This window comes from Rhinoderma darwinii, chromosome 13, assembly GCF_050947455.1.
Source record: "Rhinoderma darwinii isolate aRhiDar2 chromosome 13, aRhiDar2.hap1, whole genome shotgun sequence".
Lineage (NCBI taxonomy): Eukaryota > Metazoa > Chordata > Amphibia > Anura > Rhinodermatidae > Rhinoderma > Rhinoderma darwinii.
Window position 1 is genome coordinate 40444077 of NC_134699.1, and position 24376 is coordinate 40468452.

The window sequence follows — 24376 nt, forward strand, 5'->3', positions numbered from 1 at the left end:
ACCCGAAAATCACAGCCGTGCACATGGCTACGTTCGTGTGTGTGAGGCCTAATACTGTATTAAAGAAATATTCTCGCTTAGAAGCGTTCCTGTAATACGACATCCGATGAAGCATTCCATGAAATTCGTTAAAAAAAAAAAGGCCCCATAAACAGACTTATTATGACTCCCTACAACTTGAAGGTTGTACGGAGCTGAATATATTAGTGTGTATGAGCCCTAAAAGTGACTATAAAAGTATTGCAGACTAGTTACTCTGAGAGAAAAAAAATCACCTTGTCTTTCTGATAATAGGAATATGATATACCTTATAGCGGCATTGTAAATCTGCCATTCTATACAGTCCTGGTTAAACAGTATATAACTCAGAAATCACTTGACCAATTGTCATCAGATGTCATTCAGTATAAAGATTGGCCAAGTCTTTACTTTGGCTTTCAGAGTTTTTTCACTCACCCTCAGGATACTTGTAGTTTAGTGTAATGTCTTCCCGACTGTCTTTTCCCACTGCTTTAGTGCTGATGTTCTGTCCAACCTGCGAGGTGTGTTTTGTTTGTCTGGAAGTTCCATCTTTCTGCTCTACATAGTAAATCACATCTGCATTCACCTCAGCAAATACAAATGGGACATCATAGTTTATAGCAAGGTCACCTTCTTTGATAGCAAGAACAGGAGCGGGACCGCAGCAGAATACACCTGCAAGAGAAGAGAAGGTCAAGTATTGACTATAACAAAAATGACCGAGAATGATTTCTTATAAGAATTTGGTCACTTGAAGCTTAAAGTCAAATGTACCATAGAGGCAGTGTCTGTGGCCCTTGGAGAGTGGGGGACCAGCTCTGGTTAAGCCCATGCAAAAAGTAGTGGACAAAAAAGGCAAAAACCAGGGCTGGACTGTAGTATCCAGATCTTGATGGCAGCAGATCACGACATTACGGAACGTAAAGTTACTTATTTAAAACAACAAGGTAAATGAAGAGAGACCTGCGCCAAATTGGATAGCACGTCACATAAAGGAAACTGTATATAAGGGAATGCACTTGCACGATCCACATTAAAAAAAAGGCTAATCACATTGTAGAGATACCCCGGGTTCCTCATCTCCACGGATCAGGTTATAAAATTCTCTACTCGTCTGTTTGTTTTTATTACTATTTACTTAAAATGAACTAAACTTTTTGCAATATCATTTTGCTTCTTTCCATCCGATTTGTTACTGGGTGGTGAGAACCTGTGTCAGATTCCCCTCTCCAGAGGAACTGCATTATTTGTAAACAGGGGTGAAGAATTGGCCCAAACGTTGTAGAAAGGGTATGGAGGGCCGAAACAAACCCTTCTGTCCTGGGTGCCAAAACCCATAATGGTGGAGGGCCCACTTCTCTTCTATGTGGAAATAGTGGCTTCTAAATAGTAGCATGAATAAATCATAAAATAAAGCCCTGTGGGCACATCTGTCACAGAAACAACCTTGATCCTTATGAGCAGTGTAAATATGCATAAGGCTATACACAAGCTCCAAAATCTTAGCAAAGCATGGAGTGTCCTCGCCTGTCTTAGGATGGGGATTTGTGTTGGCACGAACTAGTACCAGACCCGTGTGCTAATTTTGACAGTCCAGATTTCCAGTTTTAAAACATATTAATATGTAATGTAATTAATATATTAAAAAAAAGCTAAACATTTAATACTATAAAATATAAGATGGGCATATAATAAGCCAGATGCTCACGAAACAAAAACTTTTTTAATATGAGAAGGACAAAGAAAGGAAAAGTGTAAAATTCCCACCATCACTTTTCTCTTGAGGCGTTGGATCGACAACCTGCCATCCATCATATCCTTCAGGAAGATCAAGGCGGGTCATCCAGGCTTCAACCCAGCAGTGGAAGTTCCTTCAAAGAAAAGGCAAAGAACTTGTCATGGGAGCAAAACTTTTGTCTTGATATGAATCTAAAAAAAAAAAAGCTTAATAAATTTGAATATAAAGCGGGTAAAGATCTTACAATGTTACATTTTAACCTACACTAGTCAGCTGGCAATAGGTCTACAGCTATTTACACAGAGATGTGGGCCAACCCATCATTTTACCAGATCACGTCTCTTTGCTTCGTCTGTTTCTTGCCTTTATCATCCAAGTACTGTTCAATCACCAAATTACTGTTAGTATCATGTGCGGAATTGTAGTTGGTGATGATGCGAGCTGGGATGCCCAGACACCTTAGAACTGAAATGCAACATGAAATAATTTAGTGTAATGCCCGTTAAAGGACTTTTCTCGCATCTTTTGTTTTTATTCTCCTTACCTGAACAGGCAACTGCAGCAAAAACCCAACACTGCCCATATCGCACTGCCTGACAACGAAACTTTCTCCATCTTCTCAGAATGTCCACACTTCCAATCCAGAACATTGGGCTTACTCCATCTCCATAGCAGTTGTCCCAGCGCCCATACAGGATTCCGTTGTCATCATTACAGTTCACCTGCAGGACCATGGACAAATTTCAAATAGCAACATACTGGGATTGCCAAATTATGCCCGATTCCATAAATGGGCAGTACAATAAAATCCCATTCCAGGAGCTACCCAGAGTTACTAATGGGCTTAATGATATGGGGGCACAGCCTCTGCCAAGGAGGACCATCCTTATTTTATCTAAATGTTAGAAACTGTATACATTTTACCAGTTATGAAACTATGTATGTAAATTTTACAGTTCTATAATAGGATTTATGAACTCACCATTGCACTGACAACACGGCTAATATACACGGGGTCATTCCGCTGTGTACAGTCGGTGTTGGAGTCTTCCTTAAACCGGGGATTGTTATCTAACACCTCAAGGGAAGCTTCCAGTATACTATCCTCAAACTAACAAGAACAAAAGAATGTACAACATGAGGGTGTGAGCATTATCAAAGAAATATCATTGTATCTTGTAAGAAAGGGTAATCCCCACAACATTTTTTAGTTGATATCAAAATTTTGTTCTGGAATATATTGGCTGATCACAGTATCAGTTTCTCATATGGATTAAAGTGGTTACACGGGTTCTGAAAATTATTTAGTAGAGGCTGAAAATTAAAGAAATAAACCAAAAAATCAATACTTATCTATCCTTGCCCCCCGGCAATCCATCGCTGAGGCTCCTGCAGTACTACCGATGATTATTTACATGCACGTAGCATGTAACCGCTGCAGTCAATCAGTCAGCTCAGCAGTCATATGTTGTATTTTGGCCATTATGCCAAAAATAAGATTTGTCACCGCTGAGCCCCCCACCGGGAGTACCACAGGAGCCTCAGTGCTGGGCCAGTGGGGGCAAGAATAGTAAGTATTGCTTTTTCTATTTTATTTTTTTCCATTTACAGCCTCTAGTAAAAAAAAATTCACATCCCGGCTAACCCTATTTTATTGCGTCACCTGCAACTTTTAGGAGTTACTTGAAGTAGAGTTTAGTGGGTTAAATCTCTGGTTTGTGAAATGCCCGTTGCACTCTACCGGTGTCCATAGCCAACAAGGGGGTTTGGAAGCCCAGTTTTACTTTAAAAGGGTAACTGTACTTTCAGAAAACTTTTCATATGTCATAGCTACATATCAGACGTTTTGATCAGTTGGGATCCGGTTGCTGGAACCTTCATGATCGCTGAACTGAAGGAGCAGAAGCGCTCAGCACCTTAGCCTGTGATCGGCGCTCAATTTTAGACTGAAAACTGGCTTATAGACATTTATTCACATAAATCCATCCACCCATCTTCAGGTTGATAAGGAGAGATGAAAGTGCAGAGTGCTCAGCTAAGTGCTTATGCACCTTCGGGTTCAGTGATGGTGCGGGTCTCAGCACCCGGATCCCCACACATCAAAACTTCTGAAATGTTTCTATGACATATCAAAAGTTTTCTGAAGTACTGTTCTGCTCTTTAAGTTCAATAGGATCTTCCCAAAGTTATGTCCTCAGCAAAAAATTAAATATAGAAATAGTTTAATAACATCTTCACCCCGTGTTAGGAACTCTGACAGGGTTTATTCATACTCACAAACATGAATTTAAAATCAGCAATCAAACATAGAAAAACATCACATGGCACCCAAATAGTCCCAGCAGGGCTGGCTAGACGGTTTGGATGCCACGTGGATTTTTTATATGTTTAAAAGGCAGATTTTAAAATGACAGTGCCACACTTGTCCGTAGTCTATGTCTGGTATTACAGTTTAGTCCCATTCTCTTGAATGGGGTTGAGATGCAATACCAAATACAGCCCATGGACAAGAGTGCGGCTGTTTCTGGAGGAGAGCAACAATGTTTTTATAAATTTTATACAACCCCTTTAAACACTGAAATAGTCACAGTTTACACAAAAGAGCACAAGTCATTTCTCATAAGTAAGATTGCTACATAAACTATTTCCTTGTTTATATGAGTAGATACAAAGGATAAGTAGCTCGGGGGGTTTCCAGGAAACAATATCCCACATATGATTTTAGTAAGAAGATTTTAGAATAGAAATTTTTTGGGTAGTTATGTAAAGATCATTAAACCCTCAAACTTCATATTTCCTTATGAGCGATCATCTCAGAAAGGCATTATTATCATCAGGATGAATCAACTCCATGTGACTCCTCTATTTGTAGGAGACCTTTTATGGAATAAAATAAAAGTCTTGTCCTAACATGGCAAAACACCAACATTTGAGCGTCCGCGCTGCACTTGCGCAAAGCTGGATACTTGTCCTGAGAAAACACTTCGAACATAGACAAGGGAAGAAATAGAATGTGGCTGCATGTGTAGGGGAGATAAGACACCTAGGGAAGGGGTACAACTGGGGCCCTAGTGATAAGTCGGAGACGGAACAGACTTCAGTCCTAGAGTATACACAGAATATCTGTTTAGTGTCATTGTAAAGCAACATCCGTACTACACATTGACAGCAATGTATTGAGGGCACATCTAAGGCCGCTGGGTCATTCGAGGACACGCTGTGACATTAAGGGAAATGTTAATACTAAGACATAATGCCATTTGAGTGTGAAATGATTTAGAAAAATATTTTTGAATATTCATTGTTTCTTTATATCTAGGAAATATTTGCTTATTTAACATATACTTTTTTTTAAATATATCCTTATTAACAGGTATTTTGGTCACTATGGAAAAATTGAACAATCACCATTTAATTTGCAGGTAAGAGCCAAGATGTGGTTACAACTCTGACAAGGCTGCATTAAAGCATAATTTTAATGACAAATATACTATAATTTTTTGTCTACCGCTTCTATAGAGATCTATATGTCGCTATGGCGACAGACTGCAAATAAACCCTGTGTTGTCTGATCTTGCAGTCATACTCCCCTGTAAGAGTCCCTACAGCAAGAAGTAAGGGACAGATGGATTGCTATATAACTGCAGGATCAGACTAAACAGGGTTTGTTTGTAGTCTGTCACCATGGAGACACCTATATCTGCATAGAAGCTGTACAAACAAAATTATAGTTTTAATTAAAGACGTGCTATATGCAAAGTTGCTTTATTTTAAATTTTAGATGCATTTGAATAAAAATATAAATGCTTGAGAAACTGGACCTTCCCTTTAAACAACGTAGGGGCATAAGCAGATAATTATTTTTTTTTACCTGTCCAAAGTTCCAAGGAACAGAAGTGATTGAGTCTTTGGTCCCCTGGAAGATGATTCCATGCTGTGTTACAACATACTCTGTTCGCTCCTCATCATTCTCCATGTACACAGAATCCTCTGAGGAAACGAGACAGTTACACACTTTGTGTAGGTTTGTGCATTGAGACATCAGTCAGAGCTTAATTATTGTATATTAACAAAATTATAATACAAAGAGGAAATCAAACTAGATGTGTGGAACATAAATAATGTCCAAACCTGGTGTCTGCATCAACATGCTTAGATAACAGACTGTGGAGGACACATCTAAGGCTGGATTCACACGAGCACATTACGTCCGTAATGGACGGACGTATTTCGGCCTCAAGTCCCGGACCGAACACAGTGCAGGGAGCCGGGCTCCTAGCATCATAGTTATGTACGATGCTAGGAGTCCCTGCCTCGCTGCCGGACAACTGTCCCGTACTGTAATCATGTTTTCAGTACGGGACAGTAGTTCCACGGAGAGGCAGGGACTCCTAGCATCGTACATAACTACGATGCTAGGAGCCCGGCTCCCTGCACTGTGTTCGGTCCGGGACTTGAGGCCGAAATACGTCCGTCCATTACGGACGTAATGTGCTCGTGTGAATCCAGCCTTGGGCTCAATGCCCACGACACAAATCAGCAGCATAATACAGTACCACTAAATTAAATGAGATTTCAGGAAATCTCATGTACATGCTGCGGTTTTTTTTTCTGCACGTATTATTGACCATCGGTGCATATTTTACAATCCGTAGCATGTCAATTTATCTTGGTTTCCGCTTGCGCATTGTATCTGTCTAGTTGTAAGGAAAAAAGCACCAAAACCCGCAGCGTGAAAACGCACTGCTTTACGCATGAAAATGTAAAAAACCACACAGAAAAACGCATAAAAAAACGCACGATTATGTGCTGCATTTACCTGCGAATTTCCTGTGTTTTCCTGCAGTTTTGATGCATATTTTCCGTAGCAAAATACGCAACGTTTGCATGTAGCCTTCTTTTATGAGAATTTATTGGATTATGCAGGAGACTTGTTATACATGTTATATAAAGTGATAGTTCTGCAGAAACCGTGAGGAAAAAAAATGCAGAAGAGAATATAGATTTCAAAATCACAGTCTCCTGTTACTTTGGGAAAGTGGGAGATTTTATTGAACTACAGCAGTACGTGAATATTCATGAGTGACTATTAAAAATTATTAACGAGTTTTAGGGCCGGCTTCAGGGGTTCTTGGACGGTCGATTCACAGTGAGCACCCGGTCTACCCCTAAGTTTGATGAGTGTAGAGCCATGGCCGCTCAAGCTCAGTGTGCCCTGGCATCTACCTAGGTTAGCCTAGTGCTGACTCCAGCACAGGAGGTACAGTGACAACATATAGGAGTCTAGAAAAATGGAGGGAAAGGAAGACTCGTAGGCCTGGCCTTAAAGAGGCTCTGTCACCACATTATAAGTGCCCTATCTCTTACATAATGTGATCGGCGCTGTAATGTAGATAACAGCAGTGGTTTTCATTTCGAAAAACGATAAATTTTAGAGTTAGGAGCTATTTTAAATTTATGCTAATGACTTTCTTAATAGACAACTGGGCGTGTTTTAACTTTTTGACCAAGTGGGCGTTGTAAAGAGAAGTGCATGACGCTGACCAATCAGCGCCATACACTTCTCTCCATTCATGTACTCAGACATCGTGATCTGTCACTTACTCACACATTAACGTTACTGAAGTGCCTTGAGAGTGAATAGACATCGCTCCAGCCAGGACACGATGTCTATTCGCAATCCTGACACTTCGGTAATGTTTGTGTGGGACTTACAGCACAGCACATCGAGATAACGCTGTGCTGTCATTTACAGCGTGATCTCGCGAGATCACGCCTGCTGTCATTAAGTCCCACACAAATGTTACAGAAGTGTCGGGAGTGTGAATAGACATCGCGTCCTGGCTAGAAGCGATGTCTATTCACTCTCAAGGCACTTCAGTAACGTTAACGTGTGAGTAAGTGACAGCATATTGTGATCTCGCAAGAACACTATGTGCTGAGTAAATGAATGGAGAGAAGTGTATGATGCTGATTGGTCAGCGTGATACACTTCCTTACAACGCCGACTTGGTCAAAAGCTAAAAAACGCTCAGTTGTCTATTAAGAATGTCATTAGCATAAATCTAAAATAGGTCATAACTCAAAATTGATGGTTTTTCGAAATAAAAACCACTGCTGTTATCTACATTACAGCGCCGATCACATTATGTAGGAGATAGGGCACTTATAAGGTGGTGACAGAGCCTCTTTAAAAAGAGTAATGTTATTGTGGTGGCTGCGGTCTGAAGTGACAGGAATATAACTTTGGAAATGATCTTTGGAGGACAGCATGGCAATTCTACTGAAAGGATACTGGCATAATTAGGGTATGGAAAAATCAGCTCCAGTTTTTTTCCAAGTGGTTTTGTACCACACGCGTTTTTTCATGAGTTTTTAGGCATTTGATTAAAAAAAGCCAGTTTTTTTTTACCTCTTTCTTAAACAAAGGAAAAAACCACGTCAAAAACTATGTCAAAAAATGGCCGCGGACATTCGCAGCGTTTTTCTCCATCTCCTATTGATTTCAATGGGGTTTTTGAGGCAGAAAACTACTCAAGAAAAGTTACGTTGCTTTTTTTTACCGTGACCGGACAAAAAAACGCTCAGGAAACAAAACGCCTCTGACTCCCATTGAAATCAATAGAAGATTTGAGATGTTTTTTTGTCGCTGATTCCAATGTGGTTTCCACATCAAAATCAGCACAAAAAAAAACTCAGTGTGAACAGGGCCTAAAAATACATCTATAGTTTAGAGCACACAAAGCATCTATGATGAGAAAGTCTGAAGTGACCTACAGTGGGAACCTGCCATATTACAGGGATTTCAACTACAGCCATCGACTTACATTATATTGGACAAACATTGGACAGGCATGAAGTCTGCTGAGAATACAATAGGTCTTCTCAACCTTTCCACCTTCCCTGTAGGATCCTCCGGCTTACCCTTCTTCTTGGCTCTGGTGTTCCATGATCCTGAGTAAGTCAAGGATCTGATGGTTTTGTATTAATAATTCGGAAATATTCCATTAGTATTATTGTCATTCACATACCTGGGCACCAGGGGTTAAAAAGCAGGAAGAATTCCCCGACGTTGCAACTGTTTTCCTCAGTTCCTGTGGAAGTCTCCAGAGAGAGGGCATACTTTCCAATTCGGGCATCAGATGGAGAGATAACAGACAGTACAAGGTTTTCACCATCAACACTGCTTATTGTGGCACTCCATTCTCCTTCTTGCAATGTGTCCGTCACTTTAAAGTGCGCTTCAGTGCCAAAGTCTTCAGAGGGACATGGACCTAAAGAAGGATAAAACTTGTTCATTTTAAAGAAACATGGGACTACCTGTACCATGAGACACATATTGCTTCTGCGTACACTTTCAATAGTTGGAAGGAAATTGGCAATTATTGTGTTTTCTGGTAAAGAGCAATTGAAATGCATACCTAAAAATCATTAAATCCTTATCTCACCAACTGGGTTCAGTAAGGACTCATTCACACAGCAGAGTTGAGTACACAGTATGCACTCCATCTGCTGCAGTATGGTGCCTCCGTATAAAACAATATTATGGAGGTGTTCGTCCCTAGAAGCAATGCTTTTATCCATAACTAATAAGGCTGATCCATTATTACACTTTATGATCAAATTATTTTTTTTGCATTCACTTAAAAAGTTTGACAGGTTTCTGTTTGTTTTTCTAAATTGAGATGCTAACCTATTCTATAAAAAAACAGAAACCGGACAGAGAACTTAGACGGTGTTCATAGCTGTGTTGCTATTTTCGTTGTTTTTGTCGATTTAGCACAATAAGAATAACAGAAGCGCTAGATCCGTCGAGTTTCCGTCATATTGCCAGACAAAAAAAAAGCGCTCCATATTTTGTCCGGTAAAAACGACGGAATCTGTGATGGAGGCCTCTAATGGAGCCTACGATGCAGATGTAAACAGGGTCTAACCCATGTGTGAACAGAGCCTAACTGTGGGGCAACTCCATGTGAGCATCATAAAATGTAGACAGATCTGAACAGGGTCGGACTGGCCCACCAGAGTATAAAAGGATCCTCCTGTATGCCCATGCTCTAACTCAACAATAAGACCCAAAGGTCCAGTAGATATCAACCTTGTTTGGAGACCATCACCATCATTAGTTGATTCAACAATATCTTATTAGAATGTACAGTATTACTGATATGTCCAGTATGCACAATAATAATAACATCATTTAGGAGAGAATTAAAAATGGACATCCACATGTTCTTTATAGTTTGACAGAAGGTCATCAGAATCGGTCTGGAACTGGTACTAAACACAAAATTAAGTGTTTGTCACTCCACATGGTACAATGATGATACCAATCTTAAAACTGTATAACTATTCTTCCATTGTATGATTGAAGAAGCTATTATAGGTATAGAAGAAGACAGTATTCTTCCACTGCCGAGCTTGACTCACATTGTGTCCTTTTCTATTTCCTGACATTGTGTTAAGGAACTGAAGTATGAAATGGAAACAGCAAGGTCAGAAACCACTCCCTCACCTTGTCCTTCACTAAGACCTATGCACACACAGTTAGATAAGCTAAAACAATCAGGAACCATGGTGGGGTAGCTCCCAAGTGACGTGAACTCCCCCTTCAAAGGCAAAGCAAATTGTGTTGTAAATCCCCTGCAATGGTTAACCACCTACTTTCACAGTTCAGCAGTATTCTACTTCTGCTTCCGCTCCTTCACTTCCAACTATCTGGGCTGAATGTGTTAATTTGTGTTAAAATATCTTTACTTTACAAACATTAATTCATTCCAGAAAGGTTACAGCAGATGGGAAATAAATGAGAAAAAGCTAATTCATAAAGCAACTAGCAATTCAGGTTCCATAGTAACAAGCTTCTCGATGTACCATCAAAAAATAGACTCTCACCAATGTCTGATAATTCAGGTCCTGTGGAACAGACATATAACCAGATTTATCTTTAATCTTGCAAATATATTAATCTGCCGAATAATAATAAAAAACAAACAAAAACTCTTTCGGATGCAATCCACTTCTTGCTTTTCGGGACGCAGCCAACCACCTTCTTCATTTCACTGCTTTTTTTTTGGTGGGGGGGGGGGGGGGGGATTAAAGGAGACATTGGGACTGTTTTCACAAATAATCAGAAATTCTGGCCCGTTGGGTGCTGACATCCTTTTAGTTCTTTTGCTTGTTTCACTATGTAGCATCAATGCATGCAAGCCAGGTATATAGCTACCTGTTTGTGCTATAAGGGCCAACTGATCCACTCCTTCTTCATAACCCCTTGGCGAGAACTGCAACTTGATTTCAAAAGCCTGGCCTCTGCGGACAATCAGTCTCGTACATCCAGCATCTGCGGTGTAGTGGTTCCGGTTATTGGTGCTGCAGTCGAAGTCACAGTTCTCCATTATCAGTGCTGCGAAAGAACAGAAATGAGTATTTAGACATTAGGGCATGACCCAAGCTAAACCTATTACTAAATAAATATTAACCCCTTAAGGACACAGCCTGTTTTGGCCTTGAGGACACAGACAATTTTTCCAAATCTGACATCTTTCACTTTATGTGGTAATAACTTTGGAATGCTTTTACCTATCCAAGCGATTCTGAGATTGTTTTCTCGTGACATATTGTACTTTATGCTGGTAAAATTTGGTCAGTATATTCAGTGTTTATTTGTGAAAAACATCAAAATTCAGAGAAAATTTGCAAAAATTAGCATTTTTCTACATTTAAGTGTATTTGCTTGTAAAACAGATAGTAATACCACACAAAATAGTTACTAGTTAATATTTACCGTATGTCTACTTTATGTCTTCATTGTTTTTTGAACGTCCTTTTATTTTTCTAGGACGTTACAAGGCTTAGAACTTTAGCAGCAATTTCTCACATTTTCAAGAAAATTTCAAAAGGCGATTTTTTCAGAGACCAGTTCAGTTTTGAAGTGGCCTTGAGGGGCCTATATTACAAAGTCCCCATAAATCACCCCATTTTAAAAACTGCACCCCTCAAAGTATTCAAAACAGCATTCAGAAAGTTCCTTAACCCTTTAGGCATTTCACAGGAATTAAAGCAAAGTAGAGGGGATATTTACAATTTTCATATTTGTTTGCAAAAAATCATTGGTAATACATTTTTTTCTTTACACAGAAAGTTTTACCAGAGAAACGCAACACAATATTTATTTCCCAGCTTCTGCAGTTCTTAGAAATATCTGACATGTGGCCCTAGCGTGCTAATGGACTGGAGCACAGGCCTCAGAAGCAAAGGCGCACTTAGTGGATTTTGGGGCCTCCTTTTTCTTTAGAATATAATTTAGGCACCATGTCAGGTTCTAAGAGGTCTTGTGGTCCCAAAACAGTGGAAACCCCCCAAAAGTGACCCAATTTTGTAAACTACACCCCTCAAGAAATTTATCTAGTGGTATAGTTAGCATTTTGACCCCACAGTTTGTTTGCTAAACTTATTGGAATTAGTCTCCAGTCCTGTCCGTAACACCCGGCGGTGATGGCGCTGGCTCAGCTTCTCAGCCAGCTCCTTCACATACACGTTCTAAAGGAGCTGTGATTGGTCAATCACAGCAGACTAAACAATCACAGCGATCACCGACAGGGGACCGCTGTGAGTTGTCCCCTGACGTCTTTCTGTGCCGATCAACTGTCATAAACAGTTGATGGAACAGTTATGTCACCCTGTCCTTTGACAGTTGTTAGCTAGGACGCAACAGTATGTCCCGGTGCCTTAAAGCACTGCAATACAGTATGTAGTGGTGCATACTGGTGCGGCAAGGGGTTAAATAAAATAATAATAATAATACTAATAAATTGGAGTTCTCCCTCAATAAATAACCAGAACCCATTGATTGGTAAGGGGACATGTACATCTTTTTTTTTTACCAATCATTGGATTTTATGACCCAAACAAACAAAGCAATGTATATTCCAAAACGAATAAGTATCGGGACAAGATATTTATTCAGTCAACATATGCCATGGAGCTGTGAAGAGCACCAGCTTACATCATCCATATCCCCCATAGTGTTCACAGTCTAATTCCTCTATTTAGGTTTTTGGAGAAACTTTGTAGCACATGGAGGTAGTCCACATAATGTTAAGAACACATCCGATTTGAGCCTAGTTCCCATAGAACAAAAATAACCACTGAATCACAGTGCCCCAGACCTGCCCAATAAATTGTAACATGTAACCAGTGATGCCCACTTTATTTACACCAGAATAACAAAACTCTTGTAGTCTTACTATATCTGCCCAATATAGTTACACCTATTGATATAGTTCTAAATTAATAGCCCCAAAAAATGCTGACCTTTACATTGGTCTTGAATATTGATAAACCAGATCAATATGGATGTAAATTTACTTTGATGAGGGCCCAATTCCTTTAAAGACCAAAGTGGGCATTAAGCATAGCAAATGAACAAGTGTGAACGCTTGCCGAACTCCATTGCTGGGGCTGAGATGCAATACCACATACAACCTATGGACAGGTGTGGCACTGTTTTTAGAAGAAAGCCATCATGTTTTTCTAATCCTGTACAACCCCTTTAGGGCATCATTTCCACATTTCAATCTTATACTACCGATTAGAAAGACCATGAGATCGAAGTACTAAGGGCATGGTACTAGAGGTAGAGTACAGAAGGAAGAAGTCTACTGGAAGACAATAGAATGAGAACAATTTTTACGTACAAATGATGAATTTTTCAATATTCTAGATAATATTAATATAATATTGTACAGTACACAGTGATCTCAACCATCTTTTCTATTAGTTCACACTGGACTATGATAGTGTGGTTCCTGACTTCACCAGCATGCGCTTAACTACAGCTGTAGCAGCAACTATGGGGCTTGGTGGCTGAGGGGCCCCACTTAGATGCAAGAATGTCATCCTTTTAGTGGGTAAAAACAAGGAGGTGACATTCTGCGATATGGCACGTTACAAATACACAAGTTGTTAACTGTTACCACAGCTCAGTTTACTACCAGTCAGGTGACCAATCCCTCACCTTGTTATTGGGTCCTTTAAATATTAGTTACTCTCCTAAGCATCAATGACTCGCCCCAAAAAACCTGCAATAATTGGGTTTGTGTTTTTTTTTTAAAGAAACTTCTACAAAGTTCTACAAAATATTCCTATAGAAAACCACATTTGTGGTTCTGCTCGTAACACCACACATATGGTTTTTACATGTGGTTTTAACCACTGAAGTCAGAGAGGAAGAAATTAATGCCCAAGTTGGTGTAATTGGCAACCAGCCAACTTCATACATTCCTGTGTACTAAATCTGCAGGTCTAGTTGCAGTAAAAGTGAATCTGCGGTTTTACCACCTCTTCTACATGCAGACCTAGCTGTGACTACTATCTATTCTTGTTTTTTTTAGGGGAAAAACAACCATTCTCCTAATTCATAACCCCCTTTGAATACTATGAGCCAGGAGAGAGAACCTCTGGTGCAGCGGGTATAGTTAAACGCTCACTTACGCTGCCGTACACACCCATATTCCATATAGACTTGGACACAGAATGTGGGATTAGTAAGTGTTACGGTAAAATAGTTTTCCAATATGTCATCCTCCAGCAGGAAGGACAGACATACTACTCTTTATCCTGGACTCTGCGCCATGTCTCAGAGCCTCCATACACTGCCAGATCTCAAGACAATGCTACAGTCAGACATTGACTATATCCACTGACGGTCTTTCTATTTACAGTACATAGTGTTCCCATTTGAGCAGTATTGTACAGCTGCATCACTTTGGTATAATTATGTGTATTTAAGGGGTAATTTTGCTGTAATTATGTCTAGGATTTGCATATTCCGCTAATTCAGACATCACAGAACTGTACACATACAGGGGCTTGTGACTTAACAGCATTCATGTTTTTTGTGCTATTTCTGGAATTGTCTTTATTTGTTGTCATTATTATTTTTGCCAAATGTAACAACTGTTTAGTTTTTGATATTTGAAATCTATTTAATCAGTCCTAAAATGTATCAGATCTTTTCCATTGATTCTTAGGCCACATTTAGATGGCCGTAAACACAGGCGCAATACCTGGACCTTCCCCAGTTCTAATGAGCTGGACTTAGATGACCAAAGGATCCAATGTCGATTTATGTTTGGTTCAGTAGAATTGCGGGAAGTCCGGATATCTGCTTCTGGGAAAGCTTGGTGGCAACCCACAGGGGCTGTCACACGACTCTAACATTCCCAATTGACAAGTATAATCATGCAGGGACATATACCCATCAATTTTACTCATTTGTCATTCAAGAATCTAGGAAAGCTAGGTGATAACCTCTATGGAAGCTGTAATCGCAGCTATTAGCAGTAACTAAGAAATGGTTTAAGGACTTGGCATCAAGCTGGCCATACGCATTAGATAAAAGTCGGCTAAATTGGCGGGTTCAGAGATCTAATGTATATGGGACTCTCCCAACCCTCCCAGGGGGAAGGATGGAGCACGTTGGATTTCAACATGCCTGATCCAGGTTATTCTGCTTTTCCCATAAAAAAAAAAAGAATACATATGATCGGCCATCAGGTGGAGACGGCAGGAGTAGGAGTTGGCCGATATCTATCTCGAATCTATGGCCAGCTTTATGTTTACAGGTTACTATTATTTTTGGTGGTAGTTCTTTTTAGATCTTTGTGTTTGTGGGTTGCATTATTAGTAATATCATTAGATCTAAGTCATCCACTCCAAGCGCTTTTTCAATTGTCTTTTGTTCCTCTATAATATCGCCCCATTCAAAGTGACTGGCGCCGTTATCGCTGATTTTAAAGTGTAAACATTCGTATTCATGTAATGTTTGCTCTGTGGAATTAACAGACGTTATAACATCGATCACCCACAGACAAACATCCAGTTCAGTTAATCAAACACGTTCCACTGCGATTCATGGTCGTCCAAACAAAACTGTACTGTAGGCAAGAAGTAATGTCCTTGTACTGTGATTGATAACGTGCCACAACTACAGGGGTTGACAACTAGCCAAAGGCCTCATAGAAAAGCTTGGAATAGGGGCACCACACCACCACCTTGTAAGTTTAGGACATGGGACTTGAGTTTATGTTGGTCAAGGTTTTTGGAGACCATTGGACTAAAAAGTGTGTGGAGTGCCTTCCCTTTTTTTTTTGGAAGAAATGGAGACTAGCTCAGGAAAACCAGGCTAGAGGTAAAAGATGAAAATAATACTGCTATAATATATCCAAATATTAAACAGTAGCACACTCGCAACGATAGTCTCAAATACTGTCATAAAGAGCACAAACAACAGCATTATTGGGTGTTCAAATACCACCGCCATATCAAGCCCATATAGTGCCACCTCAATGCAGGAGTTTTCAAGCTAAGCATCAGACTGGCAGTTAATCCATGCTGTGAATCATCTTGATGAAGGTAGTGGAGTTCCTTAGACAGTGGTCTACCAGTTATCTGCATTCAATATTACACTGCCTCTTCGATAGATCAACAGTGATCACTAACTGCAACACATCTCTGAGTGGCCCCTTTGCTGCTGTGCCCCAGAGTAGCTACCCTGGTGGTTATGCCCATGCATGCACAAGTAATATATCTCCCAGGATTTCAGATGGTCAGAGCAGGGGACTTATGATGATTGGTCACGAGCAACCCTTTATTTTTATTTTTTTCAGACTGAATTGAGCTTCACCCTGACTTCAGAGTTCCTGCTTCTACCATGCATAGCGTCCAGGGTCTGTAGCTTTTGGTCTCCAGACTTTATCTCATGACTATTTATCAAAGACTAATACATTACAAGACATATATATGAGGCTGGTTGTTTGCACATGGAGCAAAAGAGGTTTGAATCACGGGATCCTAGGCTGCACCTAGGAAAACCCGCCAAGATCAAGTGGTTCTTTATCTAATCTTTGACATGGCGGCCGGCGGCACAATTTGTGTGCCGAGAACTCCAACATTTTTTGATTTTGCTGAATCTGAAACTTTTGGGAAATTAGGACAGAGTTCGATTTGTTACGATTCGCTCATCTCTATACACAAGCAATAATGGTAAACCTTGTAATGGTAATAGTTCTCATATCCTCCTCGCTTTAAGATCTCTGAACCACAAATGAAGACAGCCTGGCAGATCCGGCTTATTCTTGGTACAGCACTATGTTCACTGTTGTCTCTTTGGACTAGGTCCTATCTAGTGTCACATTCTTCTGTGGTGTTAAGATAGTTGAGAGGTTTTCCACTATGGCCACTGCTGATATTGTGTTCGCTGAAAGGAATTTTAATGCAAACATTTCCTCATGTTTATTTTAAAGGGAACATCAAAGAACCTATTTTGCACACATGTTTCACCCCGGGCAAATCTGCAACTACATTCCCCATCTCTCGCTCCCGTTGCTATTATGGAAAATCTAATAAAGCCTTTTAAATCTTCCTGGTAATTTATACAAAAAAAATATCACATACAACCTCGAGCCACTTGGTATGTAAAAACAAACAAACCACAAAACACTAAAAGTTGGTTCTAAGAAACAAAATACGTAGCTTTGCAGAAAAATAAAAAAGTTAGATTATATTTTCATACGTTCGTTCATCTGCTGATCGTATCGTTTTAAATGTGAAAACTATTATCGTTAGCACATCTCCCGGAGTAATCAGGGAGACGCGCTGCCGACATGATAGAAATGTATGGGGATGAGCGACCGGAGTAACGAGCACTCGTCCCCATCCATAGCTCATTGTGAAAGAAGCAAACGAGTGCCGATCAACGAGCTGTCTCGTTGATCGGCGCTCGTTTCACTGGCCAAACTTGGCCGGTGTAAAAGCACCTTAAGAAAATGCTATTAGTCAGCCCCCTGCCAACTGAGATCAAAGTCGCAGGAGGGTGAGAACTGAGTTAGGGCTCATGCACACGACTTCTACAGTGTCCCATCCGTTTTTTTGCAGATAGCATGCTAAATCATTCATTTCTATGGGGCCATGCACACATAAGTTTTCTTTGCGCATCTGTGTGTCCTTTACGCAAAATGATATAATGTGTCCGATTCTTGTCCGTGTTTGCGGTCTTATAGTACTTGTCACATTCTTGTCCGTGTTTGCGGTCTTATAGTACTTGTCACATTCTTGTCCGTGTTTGCGGTCTTATAGTACTTGTCACATTCTTGTCCGTGTTTGCGGTCCATCCCATTCAAGTGTAGGGGGCCGCAAAAAAAAAGTCAGCACATGGAAGCTACTATGATCCGTGTTTTGATGTCTGCAAAACGCAAACGGTCTTGTGCATGTTGCCTCCCACTTCCAGTGATGGGACTGTCTTACCAGCTCTTCATTTGTATACCTTACAAAGGAATCGGTGGGTTGGTGAGCTTAAGTACCCCCTTCACTGGTATCATCTGAGATTACAAGGTAACATGGCAGAGGATGTTGTTAACTTGATTTTCACCTTTGTTATATTTGGAACCTCCTAATTTTAACTTTATAGGGCCACTGGTGCCCAGCAGAATGTTGGCACGATATACAGCAGCCTGTATTGTGATAGATCTGCCCTCATAACCCTGAAATTCCAATGTCATCATAAACAAGGTTCTGATTTGTAAATAAATTACTGTATATAAAGTGTTGTCTAGTCTTCTGTAAATAAGGGTTAAATATTGTATAATGAAAACTTTACAATATTAAAATAAGATACATTGTGTTACAACTCATCACCAGCTCTGCTTACTGTCAGTGAATAAAAGCACTCTTGTTTACATCCAGATGCTTAAAACACATTCTGGACCTGGCCTAATCCTGCTCAAACAGCTGATGGGCCTGTTATATTGCAGATATCGTTCTGTTCACATAACATATGTCTGATATATATGTGTTTGTTGAGGAAAAAAAAGATCCAAAAATATACTGTAATGCATAGAACAAAAAAGCATATCAGTGACGGTACTTTTTTATTATTGTTTTCTTACAATATAACTTATTGGGCAGAGAGGTGTAACTATATGCTATATATAGACTAACAGTATATGTTTGGACCGGTCTTCATATACATATTCATATAGACCCTCAACAAATACATATTCTAAAGCATCCAGCACAGGAAAGTCAAGAGAAAAACACAAATGGGCAAAGCCCTAGGGAGTATAAAAAAAACCTGATAAAAAAATCTATCAATTATTCATCAGAACAAATCAGACAAATGTCCCATAGACTAATCACTTGTAAGAATACAAATTCATTCATACAGGCTTGATCTTCTATTGAAAGTCCACGATCAGCCGGTCACTGTCTGTAGTAAATTATCATTCATGACCAGAATGATAAATACACGTGACAATACAATTAACAATCAATTAAAATTAAAGGGGTTTTCCCCCATCTTTAACATGTATGGCATATCCACAGGATATAGCATAAATTCTTCATAGATGCCGGAACATTTCCTGTCGGGAGAATGGGGGTCCCAATTGGCAATTGGCTTTTTTCATAACTCCCATAGACTTCAATGGGGACCGCTACCACTGTGACTTGGAAAAATGGGGTCAAGGGAAACCCACAGGAAACCCACAGGTGAGACCCACACCTCACAGACATTTATGGCATATCCCATAGACAAATAAAAAAAAAGTCTGAGATGGGACTATCCTTTAAAAAAATAAATAAATAAAAATGTTTCATTTTTATAACAGTTTAGAGGATGTGTATCCACCACTTTGGTACAACAAAAAAAATATCTATAGCCGGCTTAGGGCTGTGTTCACATCCTCGTCGCTTTCCATTGAGGGGTTCCTTCGGAGGTTTCCGTTGAGGGGTTACCTCAGTGGAAAGGCAAATGGAAACCTCAGCTTCCGTTTCCCTCACCATTGAACTCAATGGTGATGGAAACCTAGCTAATGGTTTCTGTCTGACACAGTTGTGGCAGGGTTCCGTCGTTTAATGTAATCAATACCGCAGTCGACTGTGCTATTGGTTCCGTCAAGAACAATGGAATCCTGTCACAACAGTGACAGACGGAAACCATTAGCTACGTTTCCATCACCATTGAGATCAATGGTGAGGGAAACGGAAGCTTAGGGTTCCATTTGCCTTTCCGTTAAGGGGTTAACCTGACGGAAACCTCTGATGGAACCCCTCAACGGAAGGGCAACGGTGGTGTGAACAGGCCCTAACTTGAAGCATACTCCTCAGAGCCAATTAGAGATTGGTGACTTAAACAATGTCGTTTAGTTAATATATGACCCGTGACTGCATGCTATAACTTCACAGTCCAGGACTACACAGCTGAATTTGTGTACTGTGACAACGTTGGAGCCAACATAACCAACAGTCCAATGACAAACCACAGAAACACATGGTGATATATCACATCTCGTGCCAAATGACAAACTCAGTCTGCTGCATCGGTCCGACTCAGCTCCACTCTACAATTCTAAATAAAGTACATGCACTTGGCAGCTGTACAGACTTCTGCTTCTAGATAATATATATATATATATATATATATACACACACACACTGACAAGACGTCTTTCATACAGTACCTTCTGCCATGGTCCAGGTCCTGCAATGACCTCCCTTCCAATACTAAGAGTATATCCTAACTATAGCAAAAAGTTTTTATACAGAGTCTCCTGCACACACCCCTTGGGTGGGACTCACAGGGAGAACTTTACTCATAGCCCAGGCAAAGGGTGACAGTTTGCAAAGGAGGGGAGGCAGAGTTTATTAACCCATTCAGTGCCTAGGAGCACAGCTTTGTAAACTATCACAAGGCTTATAACTCCGGATGTTAAATGTTTTTATAAACTCTAACTTTGTTTGGATACCTCCAAAGGTCTTTATTTCCACAGGATAATATGTGATAGACTGGCATTTAGATTAGCGGGTATGAATAGAGGAAAAATGTCTTGGTAGCGATTGGCACCTATACAATGGTGCTTTGTAATAGAATTGTGAGTCAAAATATGTGCGAGTAGCGGAATCATGTTTTACATAGTCGGGCTCAGAATTTTTATACATTTTACCCCTGGATGTGGTGAATTGTAGGGTACAAGGAGGGGTATACTGAATCTATTCAATAAGCTGAGGGTAGATGTTTTACTAGGAATGCCGATTTAATGTTAACAATTAACCCTTTTATTACATAACTTATTTTACACATCCATTAGCTGGTATATTGATTGTTTTTTCTTAGGCTTTTTCTCAGGTGTATACATGCCTCGTAAAAAGAAGTGCATGTCACTTCTTGAGCCGTTTTTGGAGCCGTTTTTCATTGACTCAATAGAAAAACAGCTCCAAAAACGGACGAAAAAAACGCCACAAAAGACCCAAGTTGCTTAAAAAACGGCTGAAAATCAGGAGCTGTTTTCCTTTGAAAACAGCTCCATATTTTCAGCAGTTTTTTGTTAAGCGTGTGAAGATACCCTAAGGGTGCAGTCACACGTGGCATAATTTCCCATTGCGGAAAAATCTGCTGCACGTACATAAAATGGGTGAAAATGAAATCTGCAGCACATACATAATTTAATTCCCGTGATGAATTTTGCCGCTACAGAAATATTTCACACAGAGTTTTCTGTATGTGTTGCGGATTTTGGATACAGAATTTTATCATAGACTTCAATGATATGTGAAATTCTGCACTGAAATATGCAAAACAAATACAGAGCAAATTTGGCACAAGATCCGCAAAAGTATTTCCACTGCGGAATTAATGTTGCGTAATTTTTTAGGTATTTTTTAATGTATTTTTAAGCCACTTGTGTAATATGCTGTGGAACAAGGTCTAATATCTGTACCAAAATCTTCAATGAAATCCACGTTACATGATTTTGGTGCGGAATTGAACCGCAGATTTGAGTGAAATCCACTGAGAAAAATGTTTTTACGTTGCGAGTAAATAGGGTTAGTTAAAATCCTATTCACTAAGATTGCACCGTACAGATGTAGCCGTATTTATCTTTACTTTTAACGCATTAAATAAACAGTGGCTAGATCCCTTATCTTGACTTTTTCAATGACTTTTCAATGGCTTTTATTGCGTGATATCAAGGTGCAGCAAGTTATCAGAGTCAAGGTAAAGATGGCTATATCTGTACTTTGTTCCAGAATTTCGGTGCAGATCCACAGCAAGTATGCAAATATGTGAATCCACCCTCAAAAGTTTTGCAACTTCTTTTGTATGCTCATCGTACTTATTTGAACAGTGTTGCCAAATATCAGGCTATGTGTAAGGACCGTAACATTACACAGGTCTGAAACATGTAAGCCATTTTAACCATTGCTTCCTCCTTATTGGACATGTATTTTTAATGCATCAATAAGTTTCAACCGATAACTCTGGAGTGCTGGATTACTACCATTTTTCTTTTGGATCGCCAAATATATGCAACTATACAGTTGCATACATACATCTGCCATTAACTCCATTCATGACCAGCTAAATATTTTATAGTTGTCTTCTAGCAGCTATAAAATTACATTATACATAGCGTACCCTAACAGCAGGCATAACGAACAGACAGCCCTAGGGTCACAATTGGTTCACAATTGCAGGGCTCTGATGTGAAATAATAACAGAAACCCCTGAGAAGTGACCCCATTTTGAAAACCATGGCCCTTCCCACCCTGGTAATGCTAGGCTGCTGCTGCTATGTAGTATCTGGCTGGTTATGAAAATGGGGGGTGACCCCACATCATTTAAAAAAAATAAAAAATAATTGATGACAATTATGTGGGGTCCCCTCATTTTCATTACCAGCCAGATACTACATAGCAGCAGCAGCCTAGCATTACACTTTTTTTGTCCCTTCCCAGTCTGATAATACCAGCCTGCGGCCGCACCAGTGCCAGATTGTCACTACAGATGGTCGGGTACTGGATCGTACCCGGCCCTTCCCAATACCCCTGGTGGTGGTGCATACGGGGTATTAATGGGGGTTAGTGTCAGGGTATGTTCACACGCTTAGCAAAAAAACTTCTGAAAATACTGAGCTGTTTTCAAGCGAAAACAGCTTCTGATTTTCAGACGTTTTTGTAACAACTCGCGTTTTTTGCTGTGTATTTTACGCCGTTATTGGAGCTGTTTTTCAATGGAGTCAATGAAAAATGCCTCAAAAAAAGTCCCAAGAAGTGACATGCACTTCTTTTTCGCGAGCGTCTTTTTACGCGCCGTATGTTTGGAGGCGTAATAGTGCAGTTTTTTCAGGCATAATTCGAAGCGTAAACGGCCCGAATTACGTCTGAAACCACTGCGTGTGAACATACCCTTAGCCTTTTTACTGGCTAACACTAAGCCCCGCCTTAGTAATGGACATTGTCAAACAGACTGCTGTCATTACTAAGGGGCTAATAAAGTATTAAAGAACAGATATAATTTCCTGCACACAGAGTTGGCGCTGATTTTAATGCAGAAACCGCGTCCTAATCAGCGCCATAATAAAACCCCCGAAATCGCCCCGTTTTGATTTCTATGAGAGGCAAAGGAGTATATTTCCCGGGCGTTCGGCCGTTCTCAGGGAAAAAAAAGAGGCTTGTACTTTCTTTCCTGCGGCTTCCGCCTCTGACCTCCCATTGAAATCAATGGGAGGCAGGAAAAACCTGCGATGCTCGTTTCCGCTCACCGAAAACGCAGCAAAAATGCACTGTGTACACCCTAAGAAAATATTATTTTATTGAAATGAAAAACTCCCCCACACAACCCTCGGTAACAAAAAACAACACATAGATCATCAAAGTAGTCCAACGAATCTACGCCGTAGTCCAAACGGTCCAGCGGAACCTGCAAAACAAAAAAATAAAGTCAGTAATATGAAAAATATTATGCCTTCTCACCCAGGGCCGGTGTCAACACCCGGCGAACACAGGCATGTGCCGGGGCCCAATACCCTTGGGGAGGCCCACTCGGCCACTGGGTGCTGACACTGCCGTCGTCACGGCATCACTGTCCATATATGGACAGCAATGTCAGGTGGAGAGAAGGAGTCCCAGGCAGAGCGCTAGAAGCGGCTCTGCTCCGGGACTCTGTCTCTGGGGAAGCTCCTGACATCACTCTCCATCTATGGACAGTGATGTCAGGAGGAGAGGAGTTCCAGGCAGAGAGCTAGAAGCGGCTTTGCTGCGGGACTCCGTCTCTGGGGAAGCCCCTGACATCACTGTTCTTATAACGACAGCATTGTCAGGAGCAGAGCAGTGTCCCAGGTAGTAGCGCTCTGCCCGGGACTTTTGCTCTGGGGTTGCCCCTGACATCACTAGCAGTATATGGACAGTGATGTTAGGGGGTTCTTCAGAGCTGGAGTACCGAAGCAGAGCCTTTGCTAGCACTCTGTCCAGGACTTCAGCTCTGCTTCGGACATCATTATATGGACAGTGATGTCAGGAGCAGAGCAGGAGTCCCAGGCAGAGTGCTAGTAGTGCTCTGCTCGTGACTATGGCTCTGGGGTTGCCCCTGACAACACTGTCCATATATGGACAGTGACATCAGGGGCTTCTCCTGAAGCGGAATCCCCAGCCAGAGCATCAGCAATGCTCTGGCTGGGGAATCCACTCCTAGAGGGAAACCCAAAGGCGCTACCTACAAAGAGGGGGGCTGTGTTGCATTACCAGGGAGGGTGGCTGTGTGGCACTACAAGGGAGGGG

At 40.6% G+C, this 24376-nt stretch overlaps 1 protein-coding gene across 1 annotated transcript in view; it reads right to left on the bottom strand.

Annotated features, from left to right (window-relative positions):
- TGM2 (transglutaminase 2) overlaps positions 1 to 20339 on the bottom strand; it is a 42178-nt gene extending 21839 nt beyond the window's left edge. The window contains exons 1-9 of the mRNA XM_075846880.1: positions 20281 to 20339; positions 10986 to 11165; positions 8791 to 9033; positions 5631 to 5749; positions 2742 to 2870; positions 2304 to 2481; positions 2089 to 2224; positions 1789 to 1892; positions 457 to 696 (exon numbers count right to left, since the gene is read on the bottom strand). Coding sequence (XP_075702995.1) covers positions 457 to 696; positions 1789 to 1892; positions 2089 to 2224; positions 2304 to 2481; positions 2742 to 2870; positions 5631 to 5749; positions 8791 to 9033; positions 10986 to 11165; positions 20281 to 20290 — 1339 coding nt within the window. The 5' untranslated portion in view covers positions 20291 to 20339. The remainder of the gene's footprint in view (positions 1 to 456; positions 697 to 1788; positions 1893 to 2088; positions 2225 to 2303; positions 2482 to 2741; positions 2871 to 5630; positions 5750 to 8790; positions 9034 to 10985; positions 11166 to 20280) is intronic.
- Between the last annotated feature and the right edge of the window lie 4037 nt (positions 20340 to 24376).